General features: G+C 46.4%; 1 protein-coding gene and 1 long non-coding RNA gene across 3 annotated transcripts in view; one reads left to right on the forward strand and one right to left on the reverse strand.

Annotated features, from left to right (window-relative positions):
- Nucleotides 1-184: 184 nt before the first annotated feature.
- LOC126980321 (venom carboxylesterase-6-like) lies at nt 185-13,503 on the forward strand. Of its 2 annotated transcripts, none has more exons than XM_050830064.1 (12): nt 185-265; nt 4,537-4,817; nt 5,118-5,273; nt 5,581-5,728; nt 6,136-6,321; nt 6,500-6,693; nt 7,022-7,172; nt 9,074-9,252; nt 9,596-9,755; nt 11,308-11,437; nt 12,160-12,274; nt 13,216-13,503. In XM_050830064.1, exons 2-12 carry the CDS (start codon nt 4,545-4,547, stop codon nt 13,375-13,377), a joined length of 1,854 nt encoding a protein of 617 aa, XP_050686021.1. In that variant the 5' UTR covers nt 185-265; nt 4,537-4,544; the 3' UTR covers nt 13,378-13,503. The 2 variants fall into 2 exon arrangements, with proteins under 2 accessions (XP_050686021.1, XP_050686022.1); XM_050830065.1 differs by having other exon boundaries at nt 244-265; nt 4,540-4,817.
- The window catches only part of LOC126980328 (uncharacterized), a 36,362-nt gene continuing 26,565 nt past the window's right edge, over nt 7,815-17,611 (reverse strand). Inside the window, exon 3 of the long non-coding RNA XR_007733075.1 lies at nt 7,815-8,160. This is a non-coding gene — a long non-coding RNA (uncharacterized LOC126980328). The remainder of the gene's footprint in view (nt 8,161-17,611) is intronic.

The following is a 17,611-nucleotide window of genomic DNA, read 5'->3' on the forward strand; positions in this document are numbered from 1 at the left end:
AGGAGGGAAGGTAGAGAGAAGAGGTAAGTGAGAGGGTTATAAAAGGTATATAAAAAAAGAGGGTAGATAGTGGTAGATAGGAGAGCGTGATGAGAGGACGATGGGGGAGAGGAGAATGAGAGAGAGGAGAGGATGTGAGGGGGAGGGAGGGAGGGAGGGAGAGGAGTCATGATATCAGTGTACTCTCAACGATCTGGTCACTTAATCGTCACAGCGCGGCGGCACCCAGCATCAGGAGGACCTTCGCTGCTACACCCAGACGACGGTGAGTTAGCGCCTCCCCGTACCCCATTCAGTCTGAGGTGAGGATACGTCTGGAAAGTACCTCTCCTCATATAGGTAATGGAGGAGGGCATGGTTTCTCTGGGGCTGGGAATTGGTAACAGTTGATCCGATGAGCGCTGGGCAAAATCTAGCTTCAGGTTGTCAGGTATTAGGACTGCGGGCGGGACTTACTTGGGTCGTATTTCAAGACGTATCGCCACCCAAGAACACATAGTTGACTAGGCTTTCGCAGGAGTTGTGGGCATTTCCAGGGGTAGTTGTATGACCCTGGTGGTGGTTTGACACTTCCTCTGTACCGTGAACCTAAAGAAACACTCATTAGAACCCGACTGACCCCCTCTTTGACCTTTGGAAATAGGTGATGTGAGAACCGAAAATGTCTTGTAATACAGACCATATTCTCTGGTGCATTTTCACCTTATGCTGAATAGAGTTTGGTCATATTACTCCAGGACGCCGCTACACTCACACACGTATCCTCAGGCATCTTGAGGTTCACACACCCGGGTTTCATTAGCTTGTGTAGAGGTTGTGGGTCTTTCCATGTGAAGTTTTGCGAGCCAAGTGATAGTTTGACAAGGCTTCTGCACCGTGAATGTGATAAACAGCAGCGAGTAGCGGGCTTTTTATTATTATTTTTTTTTGTGTGCCCTTGAAAAAACAAAAACAAAAAAAAAACGCATGGGAACCCGACTCATCACCTTTCTGGGCTTCGGTTATATTTGTGAGAGCCGAAAGTGGTAAAAGCTAATGAAATATGGGTCTGAGAATATATGTGTGGGTGTAGCGGCGTCCTGGGTTAATATGACCAAACTATATTCAGCATAAGGTGCATCAGAGAAGAAGTCCCGCTCGCAATCCTCCTATCTGACAACCTGAAGCTAGATTTTGCCCAACCCCCATCGGATCAACTGTTACCAATCTTAACTTATTATTTATAGAAACCTCGCCCTCCTTTTTGGTGGCTATTAGGGTTTGCCTCATTGAAGTTTTCTATGACGAGATACTTTCAAAGGCTAGAAATTCACTCATAGAAGTCCGGTTAATCTTTTCCGTGGTCTTGGGAAATAGTAATAGAGGAAGCTTGGTAGTTTTTTTTTTTTTTTTACATTAGTGGAAACAGCTCAAGGAAAACAAAACAAAACAAAAAAAAAAAGGAAACAATAAAAAAAAAAGCCCGCCACTCTCTAGTAAATTCATTTCTCCTTATTATAAGACCATTTTTTTGTAAGCATAATAAAGTGTTTCCACAAAAAAAAAAAAGTCGAGCCGAGTCAAGGCCGAAAGACAGGTCAATTTCGGGAGGAGAGGTGTCCTGATACCCTCCTCTTGAAATATGGACCAAAATATCTTGAGGCTGAGCAGGGAGCGAGTGAGTGAGCTGTATTATGGAAGGGAACAAAGCATCTCAGGAAATACAATACCACTCCACAATAAGCACTACACCACTATCAGCAGTTCTGTTATCATTTTTGTGGAGTGGCGTTTTTCCTGTGTTTTCCCGGTTTGTCCTGCATCTCTCCGTGAGTAAAATTCCCAAGCAACAAAATGCACGAATTATTAATCAACACATGCAACAGTATATTCTAAATCCGTCTATGTCCTCATCTCCCTAATTCCTGAGTGCCGGCCTCAAGGACACCCCGGCACCAAGCATCCCTCCGCCCCAGCCTCCATACACGCGCGCGGTTTGCCTGACAACAAGACACAGGCACGTCCTGCTAGCTGCCTCCGTATAACCTCGGCCGATCACGTGATAACCGGCGACTAGCAGGCAGAGTGCGCTCGGGATGAATGTGTTTTGTCTCCTCTCGTGGCGGTAACCAACGTGGACAGGAGAAGAGGAGAAACAAAAGCCCGTATTCAAGATAGTATCGATGCCTCAGTTCGTCTGTTTGAATAGCCTCTCGTTGAAAGTTGGAAAGTTTCGTTTAGTCGGCACAACATCTGTGGTCATATGCCGGAGAGGAACAGAAGGGGAAGGAATTATAGGAGAAGGGAACAGATCCCAGTAGACGGGACACAACCCCCGATTAATACCTGGTACCCATTTACTGTTGGGTGGACAGGGGCGTAGGGTATCGGAAAAGCCGCCCAAATTTTTCCACTCCGCCCGGGGTCTCTCGTAGAAGTTGCTGGGCTTTTCATGGACTGTTTTCCAATCCTAGTGATAGTTTTACACGACCTCTGCCCCTGAACTGGAAAATCACCCATAAAAGCCCGGTTGATCTTCTCCGTGGCCTTGAGAAACAGTAATCAAGGGAGTTTGGTAAGATTAATAATATGGACCAAAATATACTGTGAGGGCGAGCAACGAGTAAGCTGTTTTATGGAAGGGTACGAAGCATCTTATAATTACTGATAAAAACATTGCTTACGTAAGATAACGACTTTCATTTTTCACTCCGCCGGGAGGAAAAATAGAATGAAGGAGCAAAACAGCGAAACCTTGAGCAGCGTTATCACGGCCCTTGACCTTGAGCGTGAGGTGGTCCGGTGTACCCCACTGAGAGGCCGACACGCGGGGGTGCTTTATCATCCTCCCCCCCACGCCTCCCTCCTCACCCCCCACACGGCTCGCTGGTAAGATTTTGTCCCTTATCATTGCTGACTTCTTAAGAACATTTTAAAGAGAGTGTTTAGCACCTCTTTAATTAAAGCCATCTCTTCATTTTCTTTACTATTCCTCTTTTCTTCATCCATCTGCTGCTGGCATTTATCACGTATCTTTTCTCTTATTAAGAAAAGATTATATTAAGGAGTACAGCAGTGTAAACACCAATATAATTTCATCATACCGTCCACTGAGTCCAGGAGCCTGAAAGCCTTGAAACCTGCGAAAACGAGAATCTGTAAACTTGAAGACACGAAAAACACAAAAGTTCTTGACTCCTGAAGCACGACAGCTAGGCCGAAATAGAAAAAAAACCCTGCCAATATTAAAAAAAAGGGGACAGAAGAAGGTGCCAAAAGACAGAACTACATTATGGTTCAAGATATGCATTATACTCCACTCATGAAAGATAAGCGATTCTGACTGGCAAATGTGCATGGTCAAATACCGGAAATGCTTGCTATGCTTCAACTGGATGACTGTCACGAGCAGGGTCCCTTGTACGAGGTGAGCACGCCGGCGCCACGCGGGACGGCGTTTCCTAGGGCCATATTTTTCAACCTTTCAAGGCCCAAGAACACAACTTTGACAACGCTTTCACGGGTAGTTTGGGCATTTCCAGGGGTAGTTCTTCGACCCTGGCGGTAGTGTGACAAAGCTTCTGTAACATGAACGTGGAAATAACATTAATAACAACGCTATTAATATCCTTTTCGGTCTTTGGATACAGCTGATGTGAGAGGCGGGAGCGTCTGAAACTACCGGCCCTAGTCCCAAGTTATCATCATGTAGGTTAGATCGAGATAACAACGGGGTTCGAGTGGCACCGTTGGGGACATGGGAGTCAGAGTGATTAGAGGTGGAGTACTACACGAGGAGCCACGAACACCAACTCCCCATTGACGGGATTGCCGGGGAGGGGCTGAGATGACGGAGATTGTGTAATGCTCATGTAACAACCTCCAGGGAAAGATGATTGGGTGGTTTGATGATTTAATTTATTTGTACCCCTTCTGGTGACATAATAGAGATAGTGATGAAGATGATGACAGCAATGGAGGCAGAAGTACAGGTAGAAAGGGAAAGATAATTGGGTGGTTTAATGATTTCATTTATTTGTACCCCTTCTGGTGACATAATATAGTGATGAAGATGATGACAGCAATGGAGGCAGCAGTACAGGTAGAATTGCTTAGTTATAGGTAGGTAGGTAGATAGTAGTAGTAATAGTCGTGTTTGAAGTAGCAATGGCGACTAGCGTATTCAGGCCTATAAACTTAACACGCGCAGGTGAGATCAACGATACGGGCAGGTAACGTAATGATAAGTGACGAAAACTTTGCAAACAGCCACCGACAACTGCTAAACCCGTCCGCTGCGATTGGCACGGAATTGGTCTTCCATGGTAGCCTGGTAACATATATAGTCCCATGTCTTTCCCTGCCTCTGTGGTGGATAGTAGGGTGTTTCCCATGTGGTATTGGTGTGCTGGATGTCCCCTCCCATGGTGCAGGACTTTACATTTTTCGATATTGAATTGTAACAGCCACTTTTTGCTCCATGCCTGTAGCTTGGTGAGGTCTTGTGAAAGGATATCCGCACCCAAAGGGGTTAATCTCCCTCTTGTCCTTCACCAGCAGGCACGATGAGGCTCCTGCTGCTGGCGCTGCTGGTGGGGGCATCCTTACTGACGGTGGTGGGGACGGAGGCAGAGAAGGTGGAGGCGACGGAGGAGGAGGTGGTGGTGGAGAAGGAGGTACTGTCCAAGGGGAGGGAGGAGGAGGGGGAGGTACCTGTGGTGATGACGTCCACAGGTAAAGTTTCGGGAATTCGCGAGAAGACGACGGAAGGGAAGACGTTTTTCTCCTACTACGCCATCCCCTACGCCAAGCCGCCTGTGGGTGACCTCCGCTTGAAGGTGGGTTCTGCGCACACACACACACACACACACACACACACACACACACACACACGAACATATGTTTAGGGTACGATGCTTGACCAAACACCCATCACTTCCCTAAAGAAATTTGTTTATAGTAGTGTGTGTGTGTGTGTGTGTGTGTGTGTGTGTGTGTGTGTGTGTGTGTGTGTGTGTGTGTACAATATTTTGCCTACGACATATCTTGAATACATCTATGACCACCACCACCACTACCACCACCACCACCATTATCAAAAACAACAACAAGAGTAACAATATTCTTCCCGCCGGCAGGACCCTCAGATGATCAACGGGTGGGGCGGCGTGCGGGACGGGTCCAAGCCCCCGCCCATGTGTACCCAGCTGTCCCTCATGGCGATGCTGACCGGCGTTGAGAGCAGCGTGGAGGGCGAGGAGGACTGTCTCTACCTCAACATCTTCACCCCCAAGGCACGACACAGAGGGCTGACGGGAAGCTCCTCTCTACATACTTTTCGCCTCTTCTTCCTCCTACTCTCCTCTACCACTACCATCGCTCCGCTAGTGCTCTTGGGTTAAATCATTCACGTCTATTTCTGTATTTCTTCCATGGGGAGTTAAAGGTGTGACTGAACTAGAAAAAGGACTAGACTTATATGGACCACTTCCCCTCTCTCCTGACTATAGTGAATTTATTTTTATGTTCTAAGGACTCCGTAAACGAGAAAGCGGTCATGTTTCCTTCTTGACTTAATTTCGTGCTGCCCGCCCCTCACAGCCGCGGGACCAGCGGCCGCTCCTTCCCGTCATGATCTTCATCCACGGCGGCGGCTACCAGCACGGCTCGGCGGAGGAGTACAAGCCACACGTCCTCCTCAACGAAGACATCGTCCTCGTCGTCATACAGTACAGGCTTGGCGTCCTTGGTGAGTCTCCAGAATGGGGGAGGCATGTTGCTATTGTACTGACGTGTGTGTATGTATGTGTGTGTGTGTGTGTGTGTGTGTGTGTGTCGTCATTATTATCATTTCAGAAGTTCAGGTCAATAAGAGCGCTGCATGAGGACCAGCACAATATTGATGCAGGAAAACACACACAAAAATGTAATATTATCTATATTTCCAAGAGGTGACCCTGTTAACTTGTGCTTGTCATAACATATAGGTATGGCAAGCCTTCTTCATATTAATTCAATCAGACAACGTGCAGGTGACGCCGTTGTGGTTCAGTAGAACCTTTTTATATGTATCGGTGCACATGCTTTGTTGTGGTGGGATTTTAGTGTAAGGGTTCCACTAGCCACTGCAAGACCCATTCTTTTTTCTCCGTGGAGGCTTCCTGTCCACCGAGGACGACGTGATCCCCGGGAACTTCGGCCTCAAGGACCAGACCATGGCGCTCGCCTGGATACAGAGGAACGTGCCCTCGTTTGGCGGCGAGCCGCTGAAAACGACGCTGTTCGGGGAGAGCGCCGGCGGCAGCTCCGTCCACCTGCAGATCCTCTCCCCAAAGTCCATCGGTGAGTGAGGCACTCCCGCCCGCCGAGGACCAGGCGTGCAAAGTATAGTTCGTGATGCCACTCATATAATGAATGCATCTACTATATTAATATCCTTCTGCATGACATCATCTAAAGGCCTTCAATAATCTTTAAGACTGAGCATACTTGTGGCACTGAACAGTTTCTCCCTCGGCAGGCCTGTTCCAGCGCGCCATTCTTCAGTCCGGCACGGCCCTGTGCCCCTGGGCGATGGGGGCCAGACACGCCGACGTGGCCGAGTACGCCGGCAACGTCTTCAACTGCAGCACGGACGAGGGCAGCGAGAAACTCCTCTCGTGCTTGCAGGAGGCGGACCCGGGCAAGCTTACCTCAGTCGGCTATTTTACCGCGGTAAGTAATGTTAAGAAGATCTGTTTCGTCTTATGTTACGTCCTTTAGCAGGGGACTGTCCACAGGTATGGCAAAGAGGTGCTAAAAGGGACTGCCTTAAAGAATTATTCGTGGGGGTTTTGAGATACATACCTGGAAGAAACAGCTGATCTTTAGAGAATCCAAACTGCCAACAAACAAACAAATCAAAAAACGTAAAAATAACGTACAAGAAAAGACAAAGCAGTGTGTGTGTGTGTGTGTGTGTGTGTGTGTGTGTGTGTGTGTGTGTGTGTGTAGCCCCCCCACACTCACCTCACTAAGCATGGCCGGGTCGGTGTCGGGGCAGGAGTGGCTCTTGTTTCCCCTCCTGCTGGGCCCGCGCGTGGACGGCCAGTTCCTCCCCGCCGACCCCGACTACCTGATGAAGGAGGGGAGGCACAAGCGCGTGGACCTCATCAGCGGCATCACGCGGGACGACGGGGCCATCTTCACCCTTAGTAAGTCCTGGAGTGGTGGAGTTCTTAAGGGGCTCTTCTACTTCTTCCTTATTCATTTTTATCTTCTTTTTCCTCCCCATCATCTTTTGTTTCGTTTTCTTTCTTTTCATTCTCTTCGTCTTCCTTTTTTATTCTTCTTTCTCCTTTTTCATTTTCATCTTTTTCTTTCCCATCTTCTTTTGTTTCGTTTTCTTCCTTTTCATTCTCTTCTTTTTTTCTTCTTCTTCTTTCTCCTTTTTCATTTTCATCTTTTTCTTCCCTATCATCTGTTTCGTTTTCTTCCTTTTCATTCTCATCCTCTTCTTTTTTATTCTTCTTCTTTCTCCTTCTTCATTTTCATCTTCTTTTACTTCCCTATCATCTTCTGTTTCGTTTTCTTCCTTTTCATTCTCTTCGACTTCTTTTTTATTCTTCTTCTTACTCCTTCTTCATTTTCATCTTTTTTCTCCCCATCATCTTTTGTTTCGTTTTCTTCCTTTTCATTCTCTTCGACTTCTTTTTTATTCTTCTTCTTACTCCTTCTTCATTTTCATCTTTTTTCTCCCCATCATCTTCTGTTTCGTTTTCTTCCTTTTCATTTTCTTCGTCTTCTTTTTTATTCTTCTTCTTTCTCCTTCCTTTTCATCTTCTTTTTTCTCCCCATCATCTTCTGTTTCGTTTTCTTCCTTTTCATTTTCTTCGTCTTCTTTTTTATTCTTCTTCTTTCTCCTTCCTTTTCATCTTCTTTTTTTTCCCCATCATCTTCTGTTTCGTTTTCTTCCTCTTTTTTTTTTCTATTTTTCTTCTTTCACGTCCTCCTCATCTTCTTTTTCTTTTTCTTTCCTTCATCTCCTTCGTCTTCTTCTATGTTGTCGCCGGTAGCTCCTGTCTTTGCATCCTGTTCCTCTCAACCCAACTTCCTCATGTCTCTCTCTAAACACTCCACCTAATCCTCTGTCTTCCCCTTGTTCTTCTTCCCTCCACCCTACTTCTCCACAGGACTCGTCTGCTGGGAGAAAGGAAACAAGCGATAGAACAGTCATTTAAGAGTACCATAAAAAAAAAAATAACATATTGAGATAATGTTGATAAAAATGAGGGAATTTGTAATTTTGGCGGAGAGGAAACGAGGATAAACATTACAAAACACATGAACCATAATCTAAGTTAAGAGTATAATTCAGAAACAGCAGCAGATGAACCTATTTTCTCTTAGTGGAGGCCTAGGTTCTCATCAGGTTAGGTAAACAAGGACACGAATACTTTTTTTCTTCTCACAACAAAGGAGACGGCTCAAGGGCAACAAAAAGAGTGTAAAAAAAAAAAAAAAAAAAAAAAAGCCCGCTACTTACCGCTCCCATAATAGACAAAAGCAAAGAGTGGCCAAAAGAGAGGTCAATTTCGGGTGGAGATACTACGACTACGATGATAGACGTTACAATACACAGGAACCATAATCTATGTTGGGAAAAGAAACTAAATTAGGGCAGGTATATCTATTCTCTCTCACTGGGGTGGTTTCGTAGGGGTTTTAGGCATCTCCAGGGGTAGTTTTAATGACCCTGGCGGTAGTGTGACCCTTCTTCTGTGCCATCAATGTGAAAAACCCCTCATGAAAGCCCGATTACTCTCCTTTTCAGCCTTTGGAAATAGTTGATGTAGGAGGTGGAAGCGTCTGAGAATATCGCCCTTGGATTCTCATTAACTTAAGAAAACAAGGAAACAAATACTACAGACACCATCTCCACCCGAAATTGATCTCTTCTGGCCTCTAATTCTGTTTTCTTTAGCCTTGTTCTTTGCCGCTGAGCTGCCTCCCTTGCTGTACAAACAAACAAACAAGGTAGCGAGTGAGTGAGTGAAAAAGCCGAAAAAGTGATTAAGAGAGCGAGTAAGCCTCCGTTCATCTTTTCTCCCTCAAGTGACCTACGCGAACGAGATGGCCCGCTCGTCCCTCATGTATGACTTCAAGAACAAGGCGCCCTATAGCCTCGAGTTCCGCCCGGGAGACGTGGCGCTGCTCAACCAGACCGTCATAATCTTCGACCGCTACCTCAAGGGCCTCAACGTGGACGCCGAGCATGCCGACGACGTGACTGCGGTGAGTAAACGCGTGATGGACGTAGCCATCGACCGCAAAAAATACACAGTCGTTTCACGCGCAGAATGATGACGTCACATGGTGCCTATCTATGATTCTAGACATTTAACTCCAGGCTCCTGAGTTCTTATAGAGAAAACTAGAATTAAGGGGATAACTCATGTGTGACGAATGGAACGCAAGTTAAAGACGGCGGAAGTAAGAAGCCTAGTGTTAGTCCTTGCAGCGAAACAGTGTAACGTCATGCGCGAACTGCTTCAAAACTGGAATCAAGAGTTAGATGACTGTTTATTCTGTGCCTGTGATAGAAACTAAGAACAGCCTCTTCCTCCCTTCACCGCAGATGTTCACGGACCGTCACTTCGCCGTGTGCCATGACCTCACCACCCAGCTGTACTCGGCCACGGTGGCGCCCTACAAGAACACCACCTACAGGTTCGAGCTGCGGCACCGGGCCAAGCGCTCTACCGCTGACATGTTCCAACTGAGCATCGGCAAGCACTGTGAGTTGAGCGACTGTGTGTGAGAGAGGACCTTCTTCTTCTTCTTCTCCTCCATTTGACTTGTATTGCATTGTATCGCTTAATAGCTTAATTCACTTGATCCCTCTCTTACTAAATCAGCTTCCTCGAGGTTGGGGGTTCTGTATCGTCTCCGGCAATTCTTCTCCCCAGCACAGATGCTGCCCATATACAGGGGCCTTGTCCGCCCGTGTATGGAGTATGCATCTCATGTGTGGGGGGGTTCCCACATACAGCCCTTTTGGACAGGGTAGAGTCTAAGGCTCTTCGTCTCATCAACTACCCTTCTCTCATTGAGTCTTTTACCTCTTAACTTCCGTCGCAATTTTGCCTCTCTTTTTATCTTCTACTAATTTTTTCATGCTGACTGCTCTTCTGAACTTGCTAACTGCATGCCTCCCCCTCTCCCGCGGCCCCGCTACACTCGACTTTCTACCCTATACTGTCCAAATCCCTTATGCAAGAGTTAACCAGCATCTTCATTTTTTTATCCCTTCTGCTGGTAAACTCTGGAACAGCCTTCCTTTATCTGTATTTCCTTCTGCCTATGACTTGGCCTTTTTCAGGAGAGGAGCATCAAGACACCTCTTCTTCCCAAACTGACCACTCTTTTGACCTCTTGTTCTACTGTTCTTTTGTTGGAGCAGCGCCTGGCGGGATTTTTTATTTTATTTGTTTTAGTGCCCTTGACCTGGCTCCCTTGCTGTAAAAAAAGGCATTCGTAGGAGCTATAAGGGTTTCCGGGTGGTGTTATGACCCTGGTGGTAGTGTGACAAAGCCTCTGTACCATGAATGTAATGAAATAATTGATGAGGGAGGCGGAGGCGTACATTAATACCGACCTCAGCACATGATTTAATATTTCTAAGCTCCCCTTTGAAACATTTTCTATCATAATATCAAAACAGAAAACGTAAATTTGAAGGCAAACTACACAGGATCCTCTGACACATGCAAGCTGACCTGAACACATTAATTTTATGCTACCATGAGCCACAAAGCTAACCGACCATTCAATATTTCTAAGCGTTCCTTAAAAGCGTTTTCTATTATGCCAACAACACCGAAAACGTAAATTCAAGGGCAAACTACACAGGAACTATATGCTCAAGCGTTTCAACATCTTAGTGCTTCTATGTAAAAAACCTCTCGTAGAAGTTTTAGTCATTCTCATGGGCGGTTTCATGACCCAGACGGCAGATGAGCAAGGTTTCTGCGCCAATAAGTTAAAAAATACTTTCGAGAACCTGTCTTATCTTCTCCGTGGGTTAAAAATAGTTGACAAGGGCTAAGTTGTCATTATTCTTTCGGCTCGCATAACAACAATATCCAAAGGCCACAAAGATGAGTCCGGTTTTCATGTGTGTTTTTCACGTTCGTGGTACAGAAGCTTGTCAGACTACCATTAAACTCATAAAACTACCCGTGGAAATACCCCAAACTTCTACGAAAGCCTTATCCTGTGTGGGTGTGTAATATGCCCCGGAATGTTTGAGAAGATGGGTGAGCTGACCTAACACTTGCACTCTGCCAGGGATCCCACACATGGACGACCTCATGTACATGTTCGAGGGGGGGCCCATCTTGCCGCAGCTGGAGGACGAGGTGGACCTTAAGCTACGGAAGACTATTCTCAAACTGTGGACCAACTTCGCCGCTACTGGGTAAGGGAGGGACAGGGGAACACAACGAGTGGGTGAACGGTGGTTTGTTTTTGTGGAGACTTATGTGTGAGATTGCTACTACTACTACTACTACTACTACTACTACTACTACTACTACTACTACTACTACTATTACTACTACTACTACTACTACTACTACCAATAATAATACTTGATAAAGAATAATAGAATAGGAATAATGATAGTAACAACAACCGCCATTCTAGTAATATAAATGACAATCAGATAATAATTCCTTCCTATGTGAATTAAAGAAGAGAATAGCAATCCACACTAAGGAAAAAAAAAAAAATCTTCGTCTAAATATGAACACAAATAGGTTCTCTGGAGTCACACAGTCGTTCTTCCTCAAAGCTTAACAGAATCACAATCATTAGCACCGGTAGTCGAGGCAATCACCACAAATTCATTTCTACTTTCTTACAACTATCTTCTTTTGAGTGGCGAAATAGATTACTTCAAGACGTTCCTTCCCTCTTTTTTGGTGTGACAGAGGTTACAACTAACCCAATCTTCTTTCCGTCTTATAGTCCTTCCTTAAGCAACAGGTACATCTAGGGAGTCTGTACAGTCGGCAAAAATACTATCGAACACTCATGGGTCGACGGAACAGACTTTGAGCGAAATCTAAAGACATGTGTTTTGTTGGTTTGGCTAACTGTACACTTTCTTTCACCTTCCTTTCCCTCCCTCCCACACAGGAACCCCACGCCGGACGACTCTCTAGGGTTCGTGTGGGAGCCTGTGAAGGGCGGGGATCTCAAGTACCTGGCGCTGCAGCCCTCGCCAGCCATGGAGGAGGACTACAGGAAGGAGGTGAGCCTGTCTGCGCCTGCGTATCCTCCTTCCCACGACTTGAAGACTATCAATCTGTACACGCTATGCCATAATTCCTTCCTTGCTAATTCGTTTCCGTGACGTCTGGTTCTCTTCCCTCACACCAAACCTGCGTATCCTCCTTCCTACGACTTGAACACGAAGACTATCAATCTGTACACGCTTTACTATGATTCCTTCCTTGGTAATCCGTTTCCGTGACATCTGGTGCTCTTGCCTCTCACACCAAACCTGCGCATGCTATTTTATGATTTTTTTCCTTATTAATCCCTTTCCTTTTACCTATACGTACTATAACCTAACCTAAGTTGACCTAACCTGACCTTACCTTACCTAACCTAACCTAACCTGACCTGACCTGACCTGACCTTACCTTACCACCTTACCTAAATTCCTTTCTTACTATTTTTTTTTTGTCCTCATTCTTCTTTATTGCAGACATTGTGGTTTCTGATTCTCTTTCCTCTCATACAAAACAGTTAACTACACGCTTTTCTGTGAGTCCTTCCTTACTAATACTTTTCCTCCTCATTCTTCTTTATTGCAGACCCGTGACTTGTGATTCTCTTTCCTCTCATACAAAACAGTTACCCACACGCTTTTCTATGAGTCCTTCCTTACTAATCCCTTTCCTCCTCATCCTTTATATTGCAGACCCGTGACTTGTGATTCTCGTTCCTCACACACAGAACATTTACCTACAAAGTTTTCCCTCCTAATCCTCCTCCTTCACCCTCATTGCAGACACGCAACTTCTGATTCTCTTTCCTCCCAAACAAAGCATTTACCTACAAAGTTCTCCCTCCTAATCCTCCTCCTTCACCCTTATTGTAGACCCGTAACTTCTGATTCTCGTTCCTCACACACAACATTTACCAACAATTTTCCCTCCTAATCCTCCTCCTTCACTCTTATTGCAGACACGCGACTTCTGGTACTCCCTCCCGCTCAAGCAAAACCTTTACCTCCACCCTGAACGAGTCCCCAATCTGGTCTACACACGCGTTGAGGAGGACGCCACCACGGACACGCCGACGCAGGGAGAGGCACCCCCGCCAGCGAAGGGGAAGGAGGAGCTATGAAAACACTCACTTGTATTCTTACCAACGTGATACTCAACTCGATGACGCTTTAGACGACCCGATAAGCCTACAGAAGGTGCCGAAGTGTTCAACAAAAGTGTTCGGAATAAATGAGTTTTTCCTACATGCTCTTCTTTACCTAACCCAACTTTCGGGGAGGAGGTGGAAGAGCAGCAGCAGGAGGAGGAGGAGGAAGGGGAGGAGGAGAGACAAGGAAAAATAAAAGAACAACAAGAAAAGTAGATGGGCCAAGAAGGAGAGTAGGAGCTGAAGGAGATGGAAGAGGAAGTAGTGTAGGAATAGGTTGATATGGGAAAGGAAATGGAGGGGATGGAAGAGGAGGAGAATAGGAAGGAACAGAATAAAGATGAATATGAGGATAGGGAGGAACAATATCGGAAGGAGGAGGAGGAGAAGGAAGAGAAAAAAGAAAAGAAGGAAAAGAAGAGTAGATTATGGGAAAGGAAAAACTGCTGGAGAAGGAGAAGGAGTAGTAAAAGAAGAACAAGAAAAAGAGAGGAGATGGGAAAAGGAAGAATTGTAGGAGGAGGATCGGCAAGAACAGAAACAAAGACAAAGATGAAGAAGATGAGGAGGCGAAGAAGGAACATAAGTAGTATATCGACGGCCGCGGTGGACAGGACTGGACGGGAAGCGCTGGTCGGTGTCGGTGTCGGTCGGTGGGTCGGCAGCGTCTCGTGTCTCATTTTGTCGAGTTTTGCCGTGTGAAAAAAGCGAGGAGTGTCGGCGTTCCATTAGCGGCGGACATGATGTATAGCGCGGCTTTGTTCCGCGCTGGGGACGCCGCGTGCTAATGGAGCGATTGTCTGCCGCGGAGGTGACGGCGACACGACCACCACCACCACCACCAGTACCATCGACAGGGGTGGTGAGTGTCAGTGATGGTGATAGCGGAGGACATCATCGCAGCACCAGAAGGGTTTTGTTTGTGTAGAGGCTGTCATTTTTATTGCTGTTATTGTTATTATTAATGTTGTTATTGTTTCTGCTTATACAACATACGCCACAATAGACATTTAAACGCTGGTTAATTCATAGTTTACGTTCATGAAGGTATCCATACATGTACATAACTATATACATACATTTGTTCATGCATACATAGCTCCACACACATGTCCACATACAAACAAAAAAAAACATACAAAAACATTCCCCAGCGTGCGTTTCTCCACACACTAATGATTTAGGGATTAATTAACACATGGAAGGAGGAAGAGGAGGATAAGTAGGTGGACACGGAGGAAGAGGAAAAATAGAAGACGAGAAAGAAAAAGAAGTGGAGGAGAAGGAGAAGTAAAGAAGGAGGAGAAGAAAAAAAGGAGGACGATAAGGAGGAGGACAAGGAGGAAGATGATTAACTGGAAGAGGAGAAAATGGAAGAAGAAGAAGAGGAGGAGAAGGAAAAGGAAAAAAGAGGAAGAAGGAAGAGGAGGAGAAGGAAGTGGAGAAAGAGGAAGAAAAGAAGAACGCTAAGGAGGACAAGGAGGAAGATGATAAACAGGAAGACGAGGAAATGGAAGCAGAGGAGGAGTAAAGAAGAAAGGGGAGAAAGAAGGAAAAGGAGAAGGAAGAGGAGGAAAAATAGGAAAAGGACGATAAGGAGGACGAGGAGGAAGATGATAAACAGGAAGACGAGAAAATGGAAGCAGAAGCAGAAGAAGCAGAAGAGGAGGAGGAGCAAAGAAGGAGGGGGAGAAAGAAGGAAAATGAAAAGAAGGAAGAGGAGGAAAAAGAGGAGGAGAAGGAGAAGGAGGAAGATGATAAACAGGAAGACGAGAAAACGGAAGCAGAAGAGGAGTACAGAAGGAGGGGGAAAAAGAAGAAAAAGGAGAAGGAAGAGGAGGGCGAATAGGAGGAGGACAAGGAGGAAAGGGCAAACCAGTAAGACAAGAAAGAAAATGGAAGCAGAAGCAGAAGAAGCAGCAGAAGAAGAGGAGGAGGAGGAGGAGGAGCAAAGAAGGAGGGTTGGGTAATAGGAGTTAAAATTATAAATGAAAAGTATGATGGGTCAATTAGGCGGACAAAAGGAGCCGGGCGTAAGAGTGTGGCCGAAAACACTTCCCACGTCGAGGCTCCGCGGGCTTTGTCTCATCCCATCTCCAACTGCATTTTACTGAAGACTCCTGAATGTACACTTAAACCAGCACCCTCACCCCTCCCCTTCCTCTAACACCCCTTACTCCCTACTCCCCCTTTCTCACCCTTGGCACCCCCCTCCTCTAGCTCATCTCACCCTTTAAATCCACTCACACTCATTTCCCTTCCATCCGTCTACTTTTCTCATTCTCCTTATTCAAAACTCATTAACTTATCCGTTTTCTTCTCATCCTCCTTTCTCATTCCTCACCTTAGTCCTCATTCCTTCCTTCATCCACTTTTGTCACTGCTCATCATCCACTGTTCTCATTCCTTCCTTCATCCACTTTCCCTATTCTCCTTCATCCACTTTTGTCATTGCTCATCATCCACTGTTCTCATTCCTTCCTTCATCCACTTTCCCTATTCTCCTTCATCCACTTTTGTCATTGCTCATCATCCACTGTTCTCATTCCTTCCTTCATCCACTTTCCCTATTCCCTTTCATCCACTCTCCCTCATTCTTCCATTATTAAGCCCTCCCCCCGCTCACCCACACACCCCTCTCTCTCTCACCCCTTAACCCTTCCTTCCTCTAACACCCCCTACCCCCACCCCCCTTTCTCACACTTGACACCCCCCTCTCCTCTAGTTCATATCACCCCATTCTCTCACCCTTTAAAACCCTCCCCCCGTTCACCCTCGCACCCTTCTCTCTCACCCTTAACCCCACCTTCTCATTCCCTATCGCCCCCCCTCGCTCATCTCACCCCACCCTCTCCCCGCTCACCCTCACACCCTTCTCTCTCACCCTTAACCCCCCATTCTCATCCCCTCTTCCCGTTTCTCACTCTGGACCCCCCCCCTCTCATCCCCCACCTCCCTTTCACCTCTCTCACCCTGAACACCTTCCATTTCTTCTTCTTGGTTGTGCTTTTTATTTTTCCTTCCTTCTTCCATTTTCTTTTTAATCTTTTTCTCCTTTTCTTCCTCTCCTTCACTTAAATTTCACCCTTCCTTCATTCTTTTCTCTTGCTTCCTTCCTCTCCCTCCTTTATTTGTTTTCTCTTACATTTTTTCCTCTCCACTGCTATACCTTTTCTCTGTCTTCTCTCTCTCTCTCTCTCTCTCTCTCTCTCTCTCTCTCCACTTGTCCACTTCAACACTCCACCCGTCTTCCTGTGATCACTTATTTTACGACTTTCATCCACTTGGTTCAGCCGCTCCTCTTCGGGACCCTCACCCATCATTTTCTTTTTGTTGCCCCTCTCTAAGAATCCTCGCCCCCCTCTCCCTCTCTTCCTCCCCCTCTTCTCCGCCTCCCCGTGTCTCTATCTCCCCCCATGGTGACGTTCGGCAGTCCGCTCTTAGATGGAGAGTTACGAGGGCACTCCCAAGCGAACTGAGATCTTCATAACTCTCTGATGACGCTAAACAGCGATTTCACCTTAGGCGGGTCGGGAACGAGGGGGTTGAGAGGGGTTGGGGGGACGGAGGGAGGGAGGGAGGAGGGGTTAAGAGAGAGGGAGGGATGCATGGAAGAGAGAGAAGAGAGGAAGAGAGAAAAGGAGAGGAAAAGAGAGCAGGAGAGAGAGAGAGAGAGAGAGAGAGAGAGAGAGAGAGAGAGAGAGAGAGAGAGAGAGAGAGAGAGAGAGAGAGAGAGAGAGAGAGAGAGAGATTGTGTACGTGCGTGTGTTTGTTTAACGATACAAATAGATAAATACATAGATATATATAGACAGAGAAGTAAAACCAGACAGAGAGGGAACGAGACAAAAACAAACCCATCCACAAAACAACAACAACAACAACAAAACGAAGACAGCAGCACCACCACCAGCAGAAGAAGAAAAAAAAGACAGACGGAGGGAGGAGGAAAAGGAGGAGCGACTGCAGCAGAAGGAAGAGGAGGAGGAGGAGGCAGGATCGAGCTAGCCAGTCAGCCAACTCGGAGGAAGGGGTAGGTGGGGTGGAAGGGGGATGGGGGGGATGGGGGGGGGGTCCGAGCGCTTCCTCCCATTACCCACTTTTGTTGTCAGAATTATGAAGAGTTACGAGTCGGCTGAGAGGAAGTGAGAGGCATTGTAAAGAGGACTCCGTTTCTGTTCCTCTCCTCCTCCTCCTCCTCCTCCTC

This window comes from Eriocheir sinensis, chromosome 44, assembly GCF_024679095.1.
Source record: "Eriocheir sinensis breed Jianghai 21 chromosome 44, ASM2467909v1, whole genome shotgun sequence".
NCBI lineage: Eukaryota > Metazoa > Arthropoda > Malacostraca > Decapoda > Varunidae > Eriocheir > Eriocheir sinensis.

Coding starts and splice junctions, on each gene's coding strand:
- LOC126980321 (XM_050830064.1), top strand. CDS start 4,545: ATGAGGCTCCTGCTGCTGGCGCTGCTGGTGGGGGCATCCTTACTGACG. Junction 7,173..9,073: donor CGGGGCCATCTTCACCCTTA/GTAAGTCCTGGA, acceptor TTCTCCCTCAAG/TGACCTACGCGAACGAGATG. Junction 11,438..12,159: donor ACCAACTTCGCCGCTACTGG/GTAAGGGAGGGA, acceptor CCTCCCACACAG/GAACCCCACGCCGGACGACT.